At 42.6% G+C, this 13,647-nt stretch overlaps 1 protein-coding gene across 2 annotated transcripts in view; it reads left to right on the forward strand.

Annotated features, from left to right (window-relative positions):
* Positions 1-7,069: 7,069 nt before the first annotated feature.
* myo7bb (myosin VIIBb) overlaps positions 7,070-13,647 on the forward strand; it is a 30,237-nt gene continuing 23,659 nt past the window's right edge. Inside the window, exons 1-8 of one of the 2 annotated variants that reach the window (XM_031810764.1) lie at positions 7,070-7,196; positions 7,590-7,627; positions 8,308-8,409; positions 8,792-8,944; positions 12,411-12,595; positions 12,797-12,918; positions 13,010-13,152; positions 13,518-13,631. In XM_031810764.1, the coding sequence (XP_031666624.1) occupies positions 7,610-7,627; positions 8,308-8,409; positions 8,792-8,944; positions 12,411-12,595; positions 12,797-12,918; positions 13,010-13,152; positions 13,518-13,631 (837 nt within the window). In that variant the 5' untranslated portion in view covers positions 7,070-7,196; positions 7,590-7,609. Of the gene's footprint in view, positions 7,197-7,589; positions 7,628-8,307; positions 8,410-8,791; positions 8,945-12,410; positions 12,596-12,796; positions 12,919-13,009; positions 13,153-13,517; positions 13,632-13,647 lie in introns of those variants that run through there. The other variant, XM_031810765.1, reaches the window with a different exon arrangement.

Genomic DNA, 13,647 nt, shown 5'->3' on the forward strand with positions numbered 1-13,647 from the left:
AATACAAAATGAGGATGTGTCTTGCATAGGTCCAGTGCAGCCATTTTTATCTCTACCAAATGTTTTAGTTACAATTTAAGTACCTTAATGTGATTGATAAAAATTGTCAAAAAGAAACACAGCGTCTCAGCAAAGGGATATTCCTCAACTAATACTTTAGCTAGGACTGTCTGGGAGTGGTCTGAGTTGGGAGGGGAAAACTGAAAACTAGCTTTAATTGGCAAAGGTTTGGTTCTCTCTTATTGGTCTATAAACTAATTTACCGCCTGGTCACCAGACAGTCAAACTCCATCCCACCAAACACCTCTTACCATATAATGGCATTATCATTTACTCAATTTCACAGTATTATTCCAACCTCAGTGTGGAACTGTATACAAAACATTAAGAACACCTGCTCTCCATGACATGGACTGACCAGGTGAATCCAGGTGAAAGCTATGATCCCTTATTGATGTCACTTGTTAAATCCACATCAATCGGAGTAGATGAAGAGAAGACTAATATTTTTTATGTAATAAAAAAAAAAAGCCTTGAGACAATTGTGTATGTGGGCCATTCAGAGGGTGAACGGGCAAGACGACACATGGAAGTGCCTTTGAACTGGTTATGGTAGTAGGTGCCATGCACACCGGTTTGTGTCAAGAACTGCCACACTGCTGGGTTTTTCACTCAATTAGTTTCCTGTGTGTATCAAAAATGGTCCACCACCTAAAGTACATCCCAGCCAATTTGAAACAAATGTGGGAAGTGTTTGATTAACATTGTACCTACCTTACACAACACTTAGGGCAACATAAATTGTTCTTTATCAAAATTGCACTACCTCAGTCAATTTGTGTAATCATATGATGCATAATGTATCATACAGGGATGATTTCAGTATTTTGAAAGTTACATATCTTGAAAACATGAGTACTGACAAGCAAAACATTTTTGGGAACATGTCAGCAATGGACTAGTGAAACAAATACCAAAACAAAATATGTTTTTGAGTGAAATTTCTCTTTAAAGCTGCTTAGAAAATCTGAGACAAGGTTTGAATATTGCTGTCCATCAGTGATGTCCAACCAAATTTATTGCGCTTGAGCAAATTTGTCAACAATGGATACAGTATGTTTGCACAACGTTGGTAGAATATTACTCAATTATTCCCAGCTGTAATGGCTGCCAAAGGTGCTTCCACCAAGGATTAACTCTGGGTTGTGAAGATATACACAATCAAGACCATTATTAATTTGGAAAACATATATTTCATTAACTTTGAAAATGTGGAATAGGTTGTGTAGATCCGTAGGAAAAAATACAACTAAATCCCTTTTTAGATGTAATATTTAGGCAGCAAAATGTGAAGACTGTGCAAGGGGTCTGTAGACTTTCACTAAGTATTAACCCTTGTGTGTCTTAAGGGACAAAAATGACCCGCCACTATGTTTAACAGCAGAGAAAACCCCCTTAAATGACATTTTTTCACCTTGAAATTTGATTACTTTTCCTAGAGTGACCCCAACATCAGAAAAAGTGAAACATCACCTTTGTTCATAATTCCATGAAAGCTGTACACCACCAGGGTACAAAGATTGCCTTAGGGTAATTTCTGACCTGGCAGTTCTAAAATAATTTACACACCACAAAAACCACAAAGACACACACACACACACACAATGACAAATTGAGATTGTGTGCTACTGATTGAACTCAGACAAAACTACATCTTCCTTGTGCGTGTGCAACATCTCCCCTCCATGACCCCACACATGACTCAAGTTCACAGACAAAATAAAAACACTTTGACAAAATAAACATTTCTTGAAAGCATTGTTTAGTAATGGGGAATGCAGTCAGAGGCTATAAAGGTGCTGCAGATGACAGTACCGCCAGTTCTCTCTTTGCTGAAACCATGACTGCACGTTTCAGTGCCCAACAGGTCGTAGATGTGATTTTTTTCAGATATCCAGGAGGAACAAGAGAACAATGATTTAGAGGTGGTATCTGAAGAAGATGGGGAAGAATACAACCCAGAGCACGATGCATCATCTTCAGATGAAGAAGAAATCCGCCAAGCTGAGAGACATTTTTGTCAAAGAACAGCGAAATAGCATGGTCCTTGTCACCATATGACAACCAGGGCAGGATGGCAGCACAAAATGTCATAAGGATGACCCCAGGGCCCACAAGACATGCAGTTGCCCATGCCCAGGACATCGCCTCAACCAACATTCTAAATGTTCATCACACCAGCCATTGAAAAAAATCATCCTGGAGATGACACATTTGGAGGCACATATGACACATATGGAGACAACTGGAAAAGAATGGATGAGATTGACCTACTTGCCTACATAGGGCTGCTAATCTTAGCGGGTGTGTATAGGTCCCGAGGCGAGGCTACATGTAGTCTCTGGGATGCAGAGAGTGGAAGTGATTTTCTGTGCCAGGATACCACTGAAAGTCTTTCACACTTTCTCAAGAATGCTGCGATTTGATCACCGTGAGTCAAGACCTGCAAGACGTGTGAGAGACAAACTGGCGGCCATAAGAGAGGTCTGGGAGAAGTGGGTGGAGCGTCTGCCATACCTCTACAACCCTGGGCCTGAAGTAACAGTGGATGAGCAACTGGTTCCCCCCTGCCCTCCTTGCAAGGGGGAGAGAGAACTTCTCATCAAAGTTTGCCTTCACCACTCTAGTTTCTTACCTCCAAAGATGAACAAGAATGTGGTCCTCCTGAGCACACTGCACAAAATGGCTGAGATCAGTGATTGTGAGGACAGGAAGCCAGCCATAATCCTGGACTACAACCACAACAAAGGAGGTGTGGACAACCTGGACAAGGTGATTGGAACTTACAGCTGCAGGAGGATGACTGCCCGCTGGCCCCTGGTCATCTTCCATAACATCATTGATGTGTCCTCATACAATAACTTTGTGATATGAAACAAGATCAACCCTACCTGGATGCCTGATTAGCGGAACAAGAGGAGTGTGTTCCTGGAGCAGCTGGGAAAGGCACTTGTAACCCCACACATTCAAAGAAGGGAGCGCCTCCCCCGCACAGCAGCCTCTGCAGCGCTTGTGAAAGCTGTTCAGGGGGCTGAATCTTGTCCTGATCCACCTGAGGCTGCAGCTGGGGCAGGCAAGAGGAGGAGATGCCAATTCTGCTCCCCAAAGAAGGACTGTAAAGCAAATACTATGTGCTGTGTGAGAAATACATCTGCAAAGTCCATGCACACACACATGCATACTGTCCTACATGTGCTAATTAGAGTTGATTGATTTATGTTTTTCAAATGTTTTTTTGTATCTCATTTTATTATTTATTGGTGTTGTTTATACACCTTGTGGGTGGGGCAATGGTTAAAAAAAGGAGAAGACTAGTATTTTGTAGTTGAACTGTACAGTATATAAGAATATATCACTATGTTGCCAAAAAGGTTCAATACTATTATTGTTTCCCTTCAATAAAATGCATTCAAACTATTTTCTGCACATTTCTGCTACTTTCTTAGGCTATACAAGTGCTATATCTTGCTAAAAGGTGTTTGTTTACACCTATGCAGTACCTTTAGCAATACTAATGATAATTAACCCCTACTTTAGTAATGAAAACAATTCTGACAGGTGTGTTGTAATAAAAATATGTGGTGTCCACTGATTAAATGCAGCCTTTCTGAATTGTGAAGATGGAAAACCCAGATATTCACAAAGTTTGTGATGAATGACAGGTTGTTTCTTCATGCAAAATAGATTTGGGGTTTAAAATTCAATTAAGCTGCTTTATTTGAGGAGTTTAGTGAAGGCGGGTCATTTTTTACCCTTAGGACAAGGGGAGTATACAGAATGTTAAGACTACACAAGGGTTAATATGACATAACCGTAGAAATCTCTAGAAAGGATGTATTACCCTATGGATACACAGCTCAGTAAAACGATACTGAATTGTGTAAACAATTTACCAAGATGGCAGATTGCCGAATCTGTTTCATCAGGGGTTTTGTAGACAACGGGGCTTTTTAGGAGATAGAAATGTGTTGTACAGAGCTTACATGACTCTGAGATCTTTATATTTGACTCTCACATGATTGTGTGAGGGATATTTTTTTATCTGGAACATTGTCAAGGTTTCACCCTCAGGAATCATGAACCGACAGGGTTCCATGACATCATGGAGGAGGAGACTATCAATTTTAAGTTAATAAGTGAAAGAGTGTATGTAGCAACTCCCATGTATACACCCAGGCCTATCTGTATCTTTCCTCCGCCCCATTGCTCACACGCACTCATTTACTGACCATATCCACTGTGTACCGCTCCTAGAAACTCCATGCAAAGATGACTATATAAACTGGAGAATCCTCCCTGGAGATAAGCACAATATGAGCCTGATAAGATTATTTGGATTGTAGCCACTGACTGTATATCAAGGTGAAGGTCAATGGCAACAGTGCACTGGATGAACCCATAGCCAAAATGAAAGTGGACTCTTAACGTTGCGGCTTAATATATTGGCGTCTTGCAGTTTTCACAATTTCTTCTCAAATAAATTGAAATATGAGAATTTAGGGAGGGGGGGGGGTCTTCACACCTTGTAATTGGATTTGGAACATAAAGGGGCAATCAGCAGTCATCCATTTTTGGACTGATACATGAATAATATGTACCCATTGATTCTTGAAGAATATAACGTACAAATGCTCAGTTCGACCATCATACACTGTATCTCCAAACATGGTTAAAACTATAATTTTGATATCATTGATTATCAGTTCTTGCATCCATAACTCTGTTTATGAATTTGAGAGTGGTTACATTTCTCCAGCCACAACACTCCGCTTTTTTAATTTAGAAAGTGAAAACAAATGGCATTGACAAAATGATTGGCACCGAGGAGCTAGTGCTTGGTCGCACAGCCTTTGGCTAAGATAACTGCCTACAAACATTTCTTGTAGCCAAAGAGCTTTCTCCATCTTTCTTTACCGGCAATTTGGCCCACTCTTTAGTGGCAAACTGCTCCATATCTTTTCAGACCTCTCCATCGTTTTTGATGGGATTCAAATCTGGACTCATCGCTGACAAATTTCTTCAATTTCAACTTATTTATTTTATTATTATTATATATATTTTTATTTTACCCCCCCCTTTTCTCCCAGATTTCGTAGTATCCAATTATTAGTAGTTACTATCTTGTCTCATCGCTACAACTCCCGTACGGGCTCGGGAGAGACGAAGGTCGAAAGTCATGCGTCCTCCGAAACACAACCCAACCAAGCCACACTGCTTCTTAACACAGCGCGCATCCAACCCTGAAGCCAGCCGCACCAATGTGTCGGAGGAAACACCGTGCACCTGGCGACCTTGGTTAGCATGCACTGCGTCCGGCCCGCCACAGGAGTCGCTGGTGCGCGATGAGACAAGGATATCCCTACCGGCCAAACCCTCCCTAACCCGGACTACGATAGGCCAATTGTGCATCGCCTCACGGACCTCCCAGTCGCGGCCGGCTGCGACAGAGCCTGGGCGCGAACCCAGAGTCTCTGGTGGCACACTGCGATGCAGTGCCCTAAGACCACTGCGCCACCTGGTAGGCCAATTTCAACTTATTTCACAACATTTTTTGAATTATTTAAGAAATGTGAGATTGTGCCATATTAGAACGCAACTGTATACTTACATAGGTGAAAACACTGCATCAATTTGTGTATCAGGATTTCAGCGGTAAAAAGAAAAACAGCTGATATCATAGTTTACTTACAGTAAACACATTAGCTTACCCTGACCCTTCTTCGGAGGTGGAAGAAGGAGAGGACCAAAGCGCAGCGTGGTTAGTGTTAATCTTTTTAATAAGAAACTGAACACTTCAAAAATACAAAACAACAAAGTGACAACCGAAACAGTTCTATCTGGTGCAGACACACAAAGACTGAAAATAACCACCCACAAAACACAAAGGAAAACAGGCTACCTAAATATGGTTCTCAATCAGGGACCACGATAGACAGCTACCTCTGATTGAGAACCATATCAGGCCAAACACAGACATAGAAAATATATAAAAGCTAACATAGACTGCCCACCCCAACTCACGTCCTGACCATACTAAATAAAGACAAAACAAAGGAATAAAGGGCAGAACGTGACATACAGAGCTAATTAAGGTCAGGGCAGTGACTAGAGGCACAGGGAGTTGTTCATTTCGTTTCCTAATTGAATTTCCTTCCAATAAGCAATCCAGGAAATTGACATACCTTTATGATGTCCTTATCAGAACTGGTTACATAAACTTGACTCATTTGTATGTAATATGACTCGTGTGGCGCCTCATCAGGTGTATATCACCTGTTTTGGTTTTCTAATTCCACAAGGAAATCTGCCCTGCAATCTGGACCCCACTTGTTTCATATCATTTGTGTTCAGTGAAGAAACAATTATAATTTTACAGTCATGGACAAAGGGTACCACCGATTGAGGGCACCACAGAGTTTAGATGTCAGTCTGGAGTAGTTTGCTGTTGCTCGGTGAGATGTGCTCTTTGAACGGGACACAGCGCTTATTGTAGGAAATAAATGTCTTATTGTTGTACAGCCAATGACTGTCTGTGTGTGTGTGGTGACGCACAAGCCTTATTATCTAGAGGGAATTCCTCAACTAATCGTTATCAGAGTGACACAGGCAGGTGTGGGGACCGGTCTCCCTCCTAGTACTGTATTAGATGGCTAACTATCTCAGTGATTTACTGTGTCATTCGTGTTGTAATACCAGCGTCATCAGTGTCATCTGTCTTCAACCCATAGGTCCAAAGGGCACTCCCATAAGTGGCCCTAACTCACAAACTCTATCTAACATGTTCTGTAGTTGAAGTTGTTGCTTTTTAAATATATTATTATGGTGTTTCCACTATTAATGGTTAGAAGCAGGCCCAGAATTGAAGGGTGAATTGAACCAAACGCATTAGGAGAATGAGTGGGTAGGAGGTGACTTTGCCCCGGTCTTCCTGAGCTGTGAGTCTGCAGCATGACAGATCAAAGTCAAAGTGCCATAAAGGATATGTGTCAAGGGTGCCACCAACTTCCTTGTTCCTTGTGGTATCCAGGTGGGTTGGAGTGAACGTCAGCAAACAATCATTTGAGCTCCACAACAACTGCACAGGACTTACTAAAGGACTGGGATTTCAATGAGGACCATCACTTGAGTTGCTATAAGTAAGATGGCTGATGTGTTTTTTTGTGTGTGGTGGTAACGATGTGCAGTCATTTCAGTCACCCTTATAGAATCGTTAGGCTGAATGGTGTAGAGTAACGATGTGCAGTCATTTCAGTCATGCTTATTTATAGAGAAAGGTAGCAGAATTATTGACTTAAGTTCTGTATCGTTTGCCATGTATAGTATGTTGTTTGTATGGATGATTGTAGTCATTGCGCACCATTGTCACCATATAATCATCTTAAAAATCTTAAAAATGGAGTGACAGCGAAGTCTTTCATTCAACATTGAGAAGACACACACTGAGATCACACCTTGTCCAGACTTATGTCGTCCACAGATATGTTTTAGAAAATGCATGACTTTTTGTCTTTCTTGTTTCTTGAATTTAGGGAAAAGGAGGGTTGTAATTATGGTGATGTTGAGAAAGGTAAGATCCTCAACATAATCTTTGTTGACTATTTGATCAATGTAACCCGAATGCCATCCTTTGATGCTAAAGGTTTTTGAAATGTAATGTAATCAACACTTCCATTGCCAATTGTGTCTGGATGTGATCATCTAGGGTTTGGAGTCAATGCCATTGCCATTCATTTCTGGAAATGGCTTGAAATGGGAAATCCTTAGTCTTTTCCCATATCTGTTTGCGCTGTACATATAACCAACTCCTATGGCTAATAGGAGTTGGCGAGACAGCACAAACAGTGATATTTAGCACACATGAAATCTTGATGCTCCACAAATGATTTATTGGCTCTCATACTCGTTTACATTTGAGTCATTTAGCAGACACTCTTACCCAGTGCGACTTACTGTTAGTTCATTAATCTTAAGATACAGTGGCTAGATGGGACAACCACCTATCTCAGTCATAGTAAGTACATTTCCCCTCAGTAAAGTAGCTATCAGCAGTCAGAGCTAGCAAGAGGTGAACGAAGTCAAGTTCTCGCGTTAGTTCACAAAAGGCTCTTTTATTTATCTTTACTTTCACCAGTTTTGGTGGAATTACAAAAGCGCACTACTTTCGTCAATTGAATTTAATGAAGGGTAAAAGCTGCATTCTTTCGATGTATGACCCTGACCGTGACCCACTGTGCTCCTTGCTTTCAGGGTGAGTGGGTATGGGTGGACCCTGGTATCGGGGTGCCCATCGGAGCCCGGGTCAAATTGACCGATACTGGACACCAGCTACTGGTGGATGATGAAGGAAAGGTGACCATGGCATTTCTTTATTACATGTGTTCTGTTGAATTGTGTGTCTACTGTATTTGAATATACTGTTGGTCCCAAATGTAAATGCATGTAATCTTTATTGAACTAGGCAAGTCAGTTAAGAACAAAATTCTTATTTACAATGACGGCCTACCCCGGACGACGCTGGCCAAATGCAACAATATAATGGCAAACCCCCAGACTTAAATGGATGGTATAGAACCAAATCCTTAAATTTTCAGGCCTTCAGACCTCCAAAAAAGTTACGTTATATGTAACCAAAGATTTAGAACAAATCCTACATTGATGTCAATGGAAGATTTGCGCAAAGGTTCACATCGCACCGCCATATACCTTCCTGAATTGTCCTATGTCATTCCAGGAACACAAGCTCTCCCAGAAGGAGGAGGGCTCCATCAGAGTGATGCACCCCACCTCAGTGGAGGGGGTGGACGACATGATCCGCCTGGGGGACCTCAACGAGGCCGGGCTCCTCAGGAACCTGCTGGTCCGACACAGGCAGGGCATCATCTATGTGAGTCCCCTAATGGATTATGATGTACTACACCCACATGAAAAAAATACTATAGTGCATTACGGTATGAATATTATTGTATTCACTGACAGCAAAAACATTAAATCAAATCAAATCAAATTTTATTTGTCACATACCCATGGTTAGCAGATGTTAATGCGAGTGTAGCGAAATGCTTGTGCTTCTAGTTCCGACAATGCAGTAATCACCAACAAGTAATCTAACTAACAATTCCTAAACTACTGTCTTATACACACAAGTGTAGGGGGATAAAGAATATGTACATAAAGATATATGAATGAGTGATGGTACAGAGGCATAGGCAAGATACAGTAGATGGTATCGAGTACAGTATATACATATGAGATGAGTATGTAAACAAAGTGGCTAGTGATACATGTATTACATAAAGATTCAGTAGATGATAGAGTACAGTATATACGTATACATATGAGATGAATAATGTAGGGTATGTAAACATTATATTAGGTAGCATTGTTTAAAGTGGCTAGTGATATATTTTACATTTCCCATCAGTTCCCATTATTAAAGTGGCTGGAGTTGAGTCAGTGTGTTGGCAGCAGCCACTCAATGTTAGTGGTGGCTGTTTAACAGTCTGATGGCCTTGAGATAGAAGCTGTTTTTCAGTCTCTCGGTCCCAGCTTTGATGCACCTGTACTGACCTCGCCTTCTGGATGATAGCGGGGTGAACAGGCAGTGGCTCGGGTGGTTGTTGTCCTTGATGATCTTTATGGCCTTCCTGTAACATTGGGTGTCCTGGAGGGCAGGTAGTTTGCCCCCGGTGATGCGTTGTGCAGACCTCACTACCCTCTGGAGTTCCTTACGGTTGTGGGCGGAGCAGCCTCCTGAGGTTGAAGAGGCGCTGCTGCGCCTTCTTCACGATGCTGTCACGATGCTGTCTGTGTGGGTGGACCAATTCAGTTTGTCTGTGATGTGTACGCCGAGGAACTTAAAACTTGCTACCCTCTCCACTACTGTTCCATCGATGTGGATAGGGGGGTGTTCCCTCTGCTGTTTCCTGAAGTCCACAATCATCTCCTTAGTTTTGTTGACGTTGAGTGTGAGGTTATTTTCCTGACACCACACTCCGAGGGCCCTCACCTCCTCCCTGTAAGCCGCCTCATCGTTGTTGGTAATCAAGCCTACCACTGTTGTGTCGTCCGCAAACTTGATGATTGAGTTGGAGGCGTGCGTGGCCACGCAGTCGTGGGTGAACAGGGAGTACAGGAGAGGGCTCAGAACGCATCCTTGTGGGGCCCCAGTGTTGAGGATCAGCGGGGTGGAGATTTTGTTGCCTAACCTCACCACCTGGGGGCGGCCCGTCAGGAAGTCCAGTACCCAGTTGCACAGGGCGGGGTCGAGACCCAGGGTCTCGAGCTTGATGACGAGCTTGGAGGGCACTATGGTGTTAAATGCCGAGCTGTAGTCGATGAACAGCATTCTCACATAGGTATTCCTCTTGTCCAGATGGGTTAGGGCAGTGTGCAGTGTGGTTGAGATTGCATCGTCTGTGGACCTATTTGGGCGGTAAGCAAATTGGAGTGGGTCTAGGGTGTCAGGTAGGGTGGAGGTGATATGGTCCTTGACTAGTCTCTCAAAGCACTTCATGATGACGGAAGTGAGTGCTATGGGGCGGTAGTCGTTTAGCTCAGTTAACTTAGCTTTTTTGGGAACAGGAACAATGGTGGCCCTCTTGAAGCATGTGGGAACAGCAGACTGGGATAGGGATTGTTTGAATATGTCCATAAACACACCAGCCAGCTGGTCTGCGCATGCTCTGAGGGCGCGGCTGGGGATGCCGTCTGGGCCTGCAGCCTTGCGAGGGTTAACACGTTTAAATGTTTTACTCACCTCGGCTGCAGTGAAGGAGAGGCCGCATGTTTTGGTTGCAGGCCGTGTCAGTGGCACTGTATTGACCTCAAAGCGGGCCAAAAAGTTATTTAGTCTGCCTGGGAGCAAGACATCCTGGTCTGTGACGGGCTGGTTTTCTTTTTGTAATATGTGATTGACTGTAGACCCTGCCACATACCTCTTGTGTCTGAGCCGTTGAATTGAGATTCTACTTTGTCTCTATACTGACGCTTAGCTTGTTTGATTGCCTTGCGGAGGGAATAGCTACACTGTTTATATTCGGTCATGTTTCCGGTCACCTTGCCCTGATTAAAAGCAGTGGTTCGTGCTTTCAGTTTCACGCGAATGCTGCCATGAATCCACGGTTTCTGGTTTGGGAATGTTTTAATCGTTGCTATGGGAACGACATCTTCAACGCACGTTCTAATGAACTCGCACACCGAATCAGCATATTCGTCAATGTTGTTGTCTGACGCAATACGAAACATATCCCAGTCCACGTGATGGAAGCAGTCTTGGAGTGTGTAATCAGATTGGTCGGACCAGCGTTGGACAGACCTCAGCGTGGGAGCTTCTTGTTTTAGTTTCTGTCTGTAGGCAGGGATCAACAAAATGGAGTCGTGGTCAGCTTTTCCGAAAGGAGGGCGGGGCAGGGCCTTATATGCGCCGCGGAAGTTAGAATAGCAATGATCCAAGGTTTTGCCAGCCCTGGTTGCGCAATCGATATGCTGATACAATTTAGGGAGTCTTGTTTTCAGATTAGCCTTGTTAAAATCCCCAGCTACAATGAATGCAGCCTCAGGATGTGTGGATTCCAGTTTGCAAAGAGTCAAATAAATAAAGTTTGTTCAGAGCCATCGATGTGTCTGCTTGGGGGGGAATATATACGGCTGTGATTATAATAGAAGAATATTGTTGAATATACGTTGAATATTGTAGTATACTGTAGTATTAACAGTTACCTATAGTATAATACTGTAGTAAAATAAAATTGTAGTATATACTATACTAATTCATGTAGTATTTTTGTGGATTGTAGCATACTGTGAAAACGTGATCACATGTGAAGTGTTCCAAAAACACTATTTTTCACATGGTTTCACGTGAAATTTTGTGTGAAATCATGTGGTTTTTATGTAAGGGTGTACAATTCAATGTGTGCTTGTGAGTGTCTCTATATATGAGCATTCATGTATGATGTGCATGAGTTTGTTTGTGTTGTAATTGGTAGTAGGTGGTGACATGTGCATCAAATTGAGGGAAGTACTACATAAAAACTATTACATGACTGGTTGAAGTTATTACACTACTCATCAAAAAAGTTGTTACTCACCAGTTAATGTAATAACCACCGGTTAATGTAATAACATTACATTTAGCTGGTAAAGTTATTACGTTAACCAATCAACATTTTATTACGTTACCCAGCAAGTTATTACATTAACTGGTCTTAGTACATAATTTTATAAAAAAGTATTACAAATAGAAAAGTTATTCCATTAACTAGTGTTATAACATTAGCCGCTGTTACAGGGTGCTCCAAAACAAATGTGGGCGGCACAAGCCTAAATCGCTGTTATTGTGCTGTGTCCAGACCTACACAGGCTCTGTGCTGGTGGCAGTCAACCCCTACCAAGAGCTTCCTCTCTACACAGCCGACCAAGTGAGGCTGTACCACGGGCGTAGGCTGGGTGAGCTGCCCCCGCACGTCTTTGCCATCGCAGATACCTGCTACTTCAACATGCGCCGCCACAACCGAGACCAGTGCTGCATCATTAGGTGAGGCCAAAAGTACATCCATCCGCCTTTGACACCCAAGTCATTCGGTTGGACAAAAGGAAACCAAGGCAGAAGCGTCACATTCCAATGTTGTGGAAGATGCTCTTTGGAGTGGTTCAGTTATACTTTTTATATTGACATTTACACTGGAATTAAACTGAAATCCAAGAATATGACACACTATCTCTTTCTTCCTGTTAGTGGAGAGTCAGGTGCAGGGAAGACAGAGAGCACCAAGCTGGTCCTTCAGTTCCTTGCTGCAGTAAGTGGACAGCACTCCTGGATAGAGCAGCAGATACTGGAGGCTAACCCTATACTGGAAGGTAGGATTTCTTTACTATTAAAATATCTCTCTCCCACATTATCACAACTGTTGCTACCCATGACCCACTTCCTATTTCTGTGTTCCCCCAGCATTTGGGAATGCCAAAACAATTCGCAACGATAACTCCAGCCGCTTTGGGAAATATGTGGAAATCTTCTTCAACAAAGATGGCGCCATCGAAGGGGCTCGCATGGAACAGTACTTACTGGAAAAGTCTCGTGTCTGCCATCAGGTGTGGAAGCGCAGGCTGTAAAATCAGAACAATTGGTGAACCAGGATGTTTTGCTGTTGTCCTTATATTTGAATGAAATGTAGAAATATCATAGCTAATTGCCTCAAAGTGAATTGCTTTCAAAACTATCTCTCATAAACAACAGGTTTATCTTAATTTAAGTCTCATTGACATGCTTTGTTCGTACTTGGAAGAGGGCCAAATCCATTGCTGGATTGTCCAGTCACCAGGCAAAATGGTGTAATGTCAAGAGATGTTGTCTCTCATACTCGTTTACATTTTAGTCATTTAAGCAGACACTCTTATCCAGAGCGACTTACAGTTAGTTGTAACACTACTTGTTCCTTTGAACTAATTAACCCTAGGCCATGGAGGAGCGGAACTACCACATATTCTACTGCATGTTAGCGGGGATGACGACAGAACAGAAGAAAACACTGTGTTTGGGAAATGCCGCCGAATTCAGCTACCTCAAGAGGGTAATAGCAACACACT

The sequence above is a fragment of the Oncorhynchus kisutch genome, linkage group LG30 (assembly GCF_002021735.2).
Source record: "Oncorhynchus kisutch isolate 150728-3 linkage group LG30, Okis_V2, whole genome shotgun sequence".
Taxonomy (NCBI): Eukaryota; Metazoa; Chordata; class Actinopteri; order Salmoniformes; family Salmonidae; genus Oncorhynchus; species Oncorhynchus kisutch.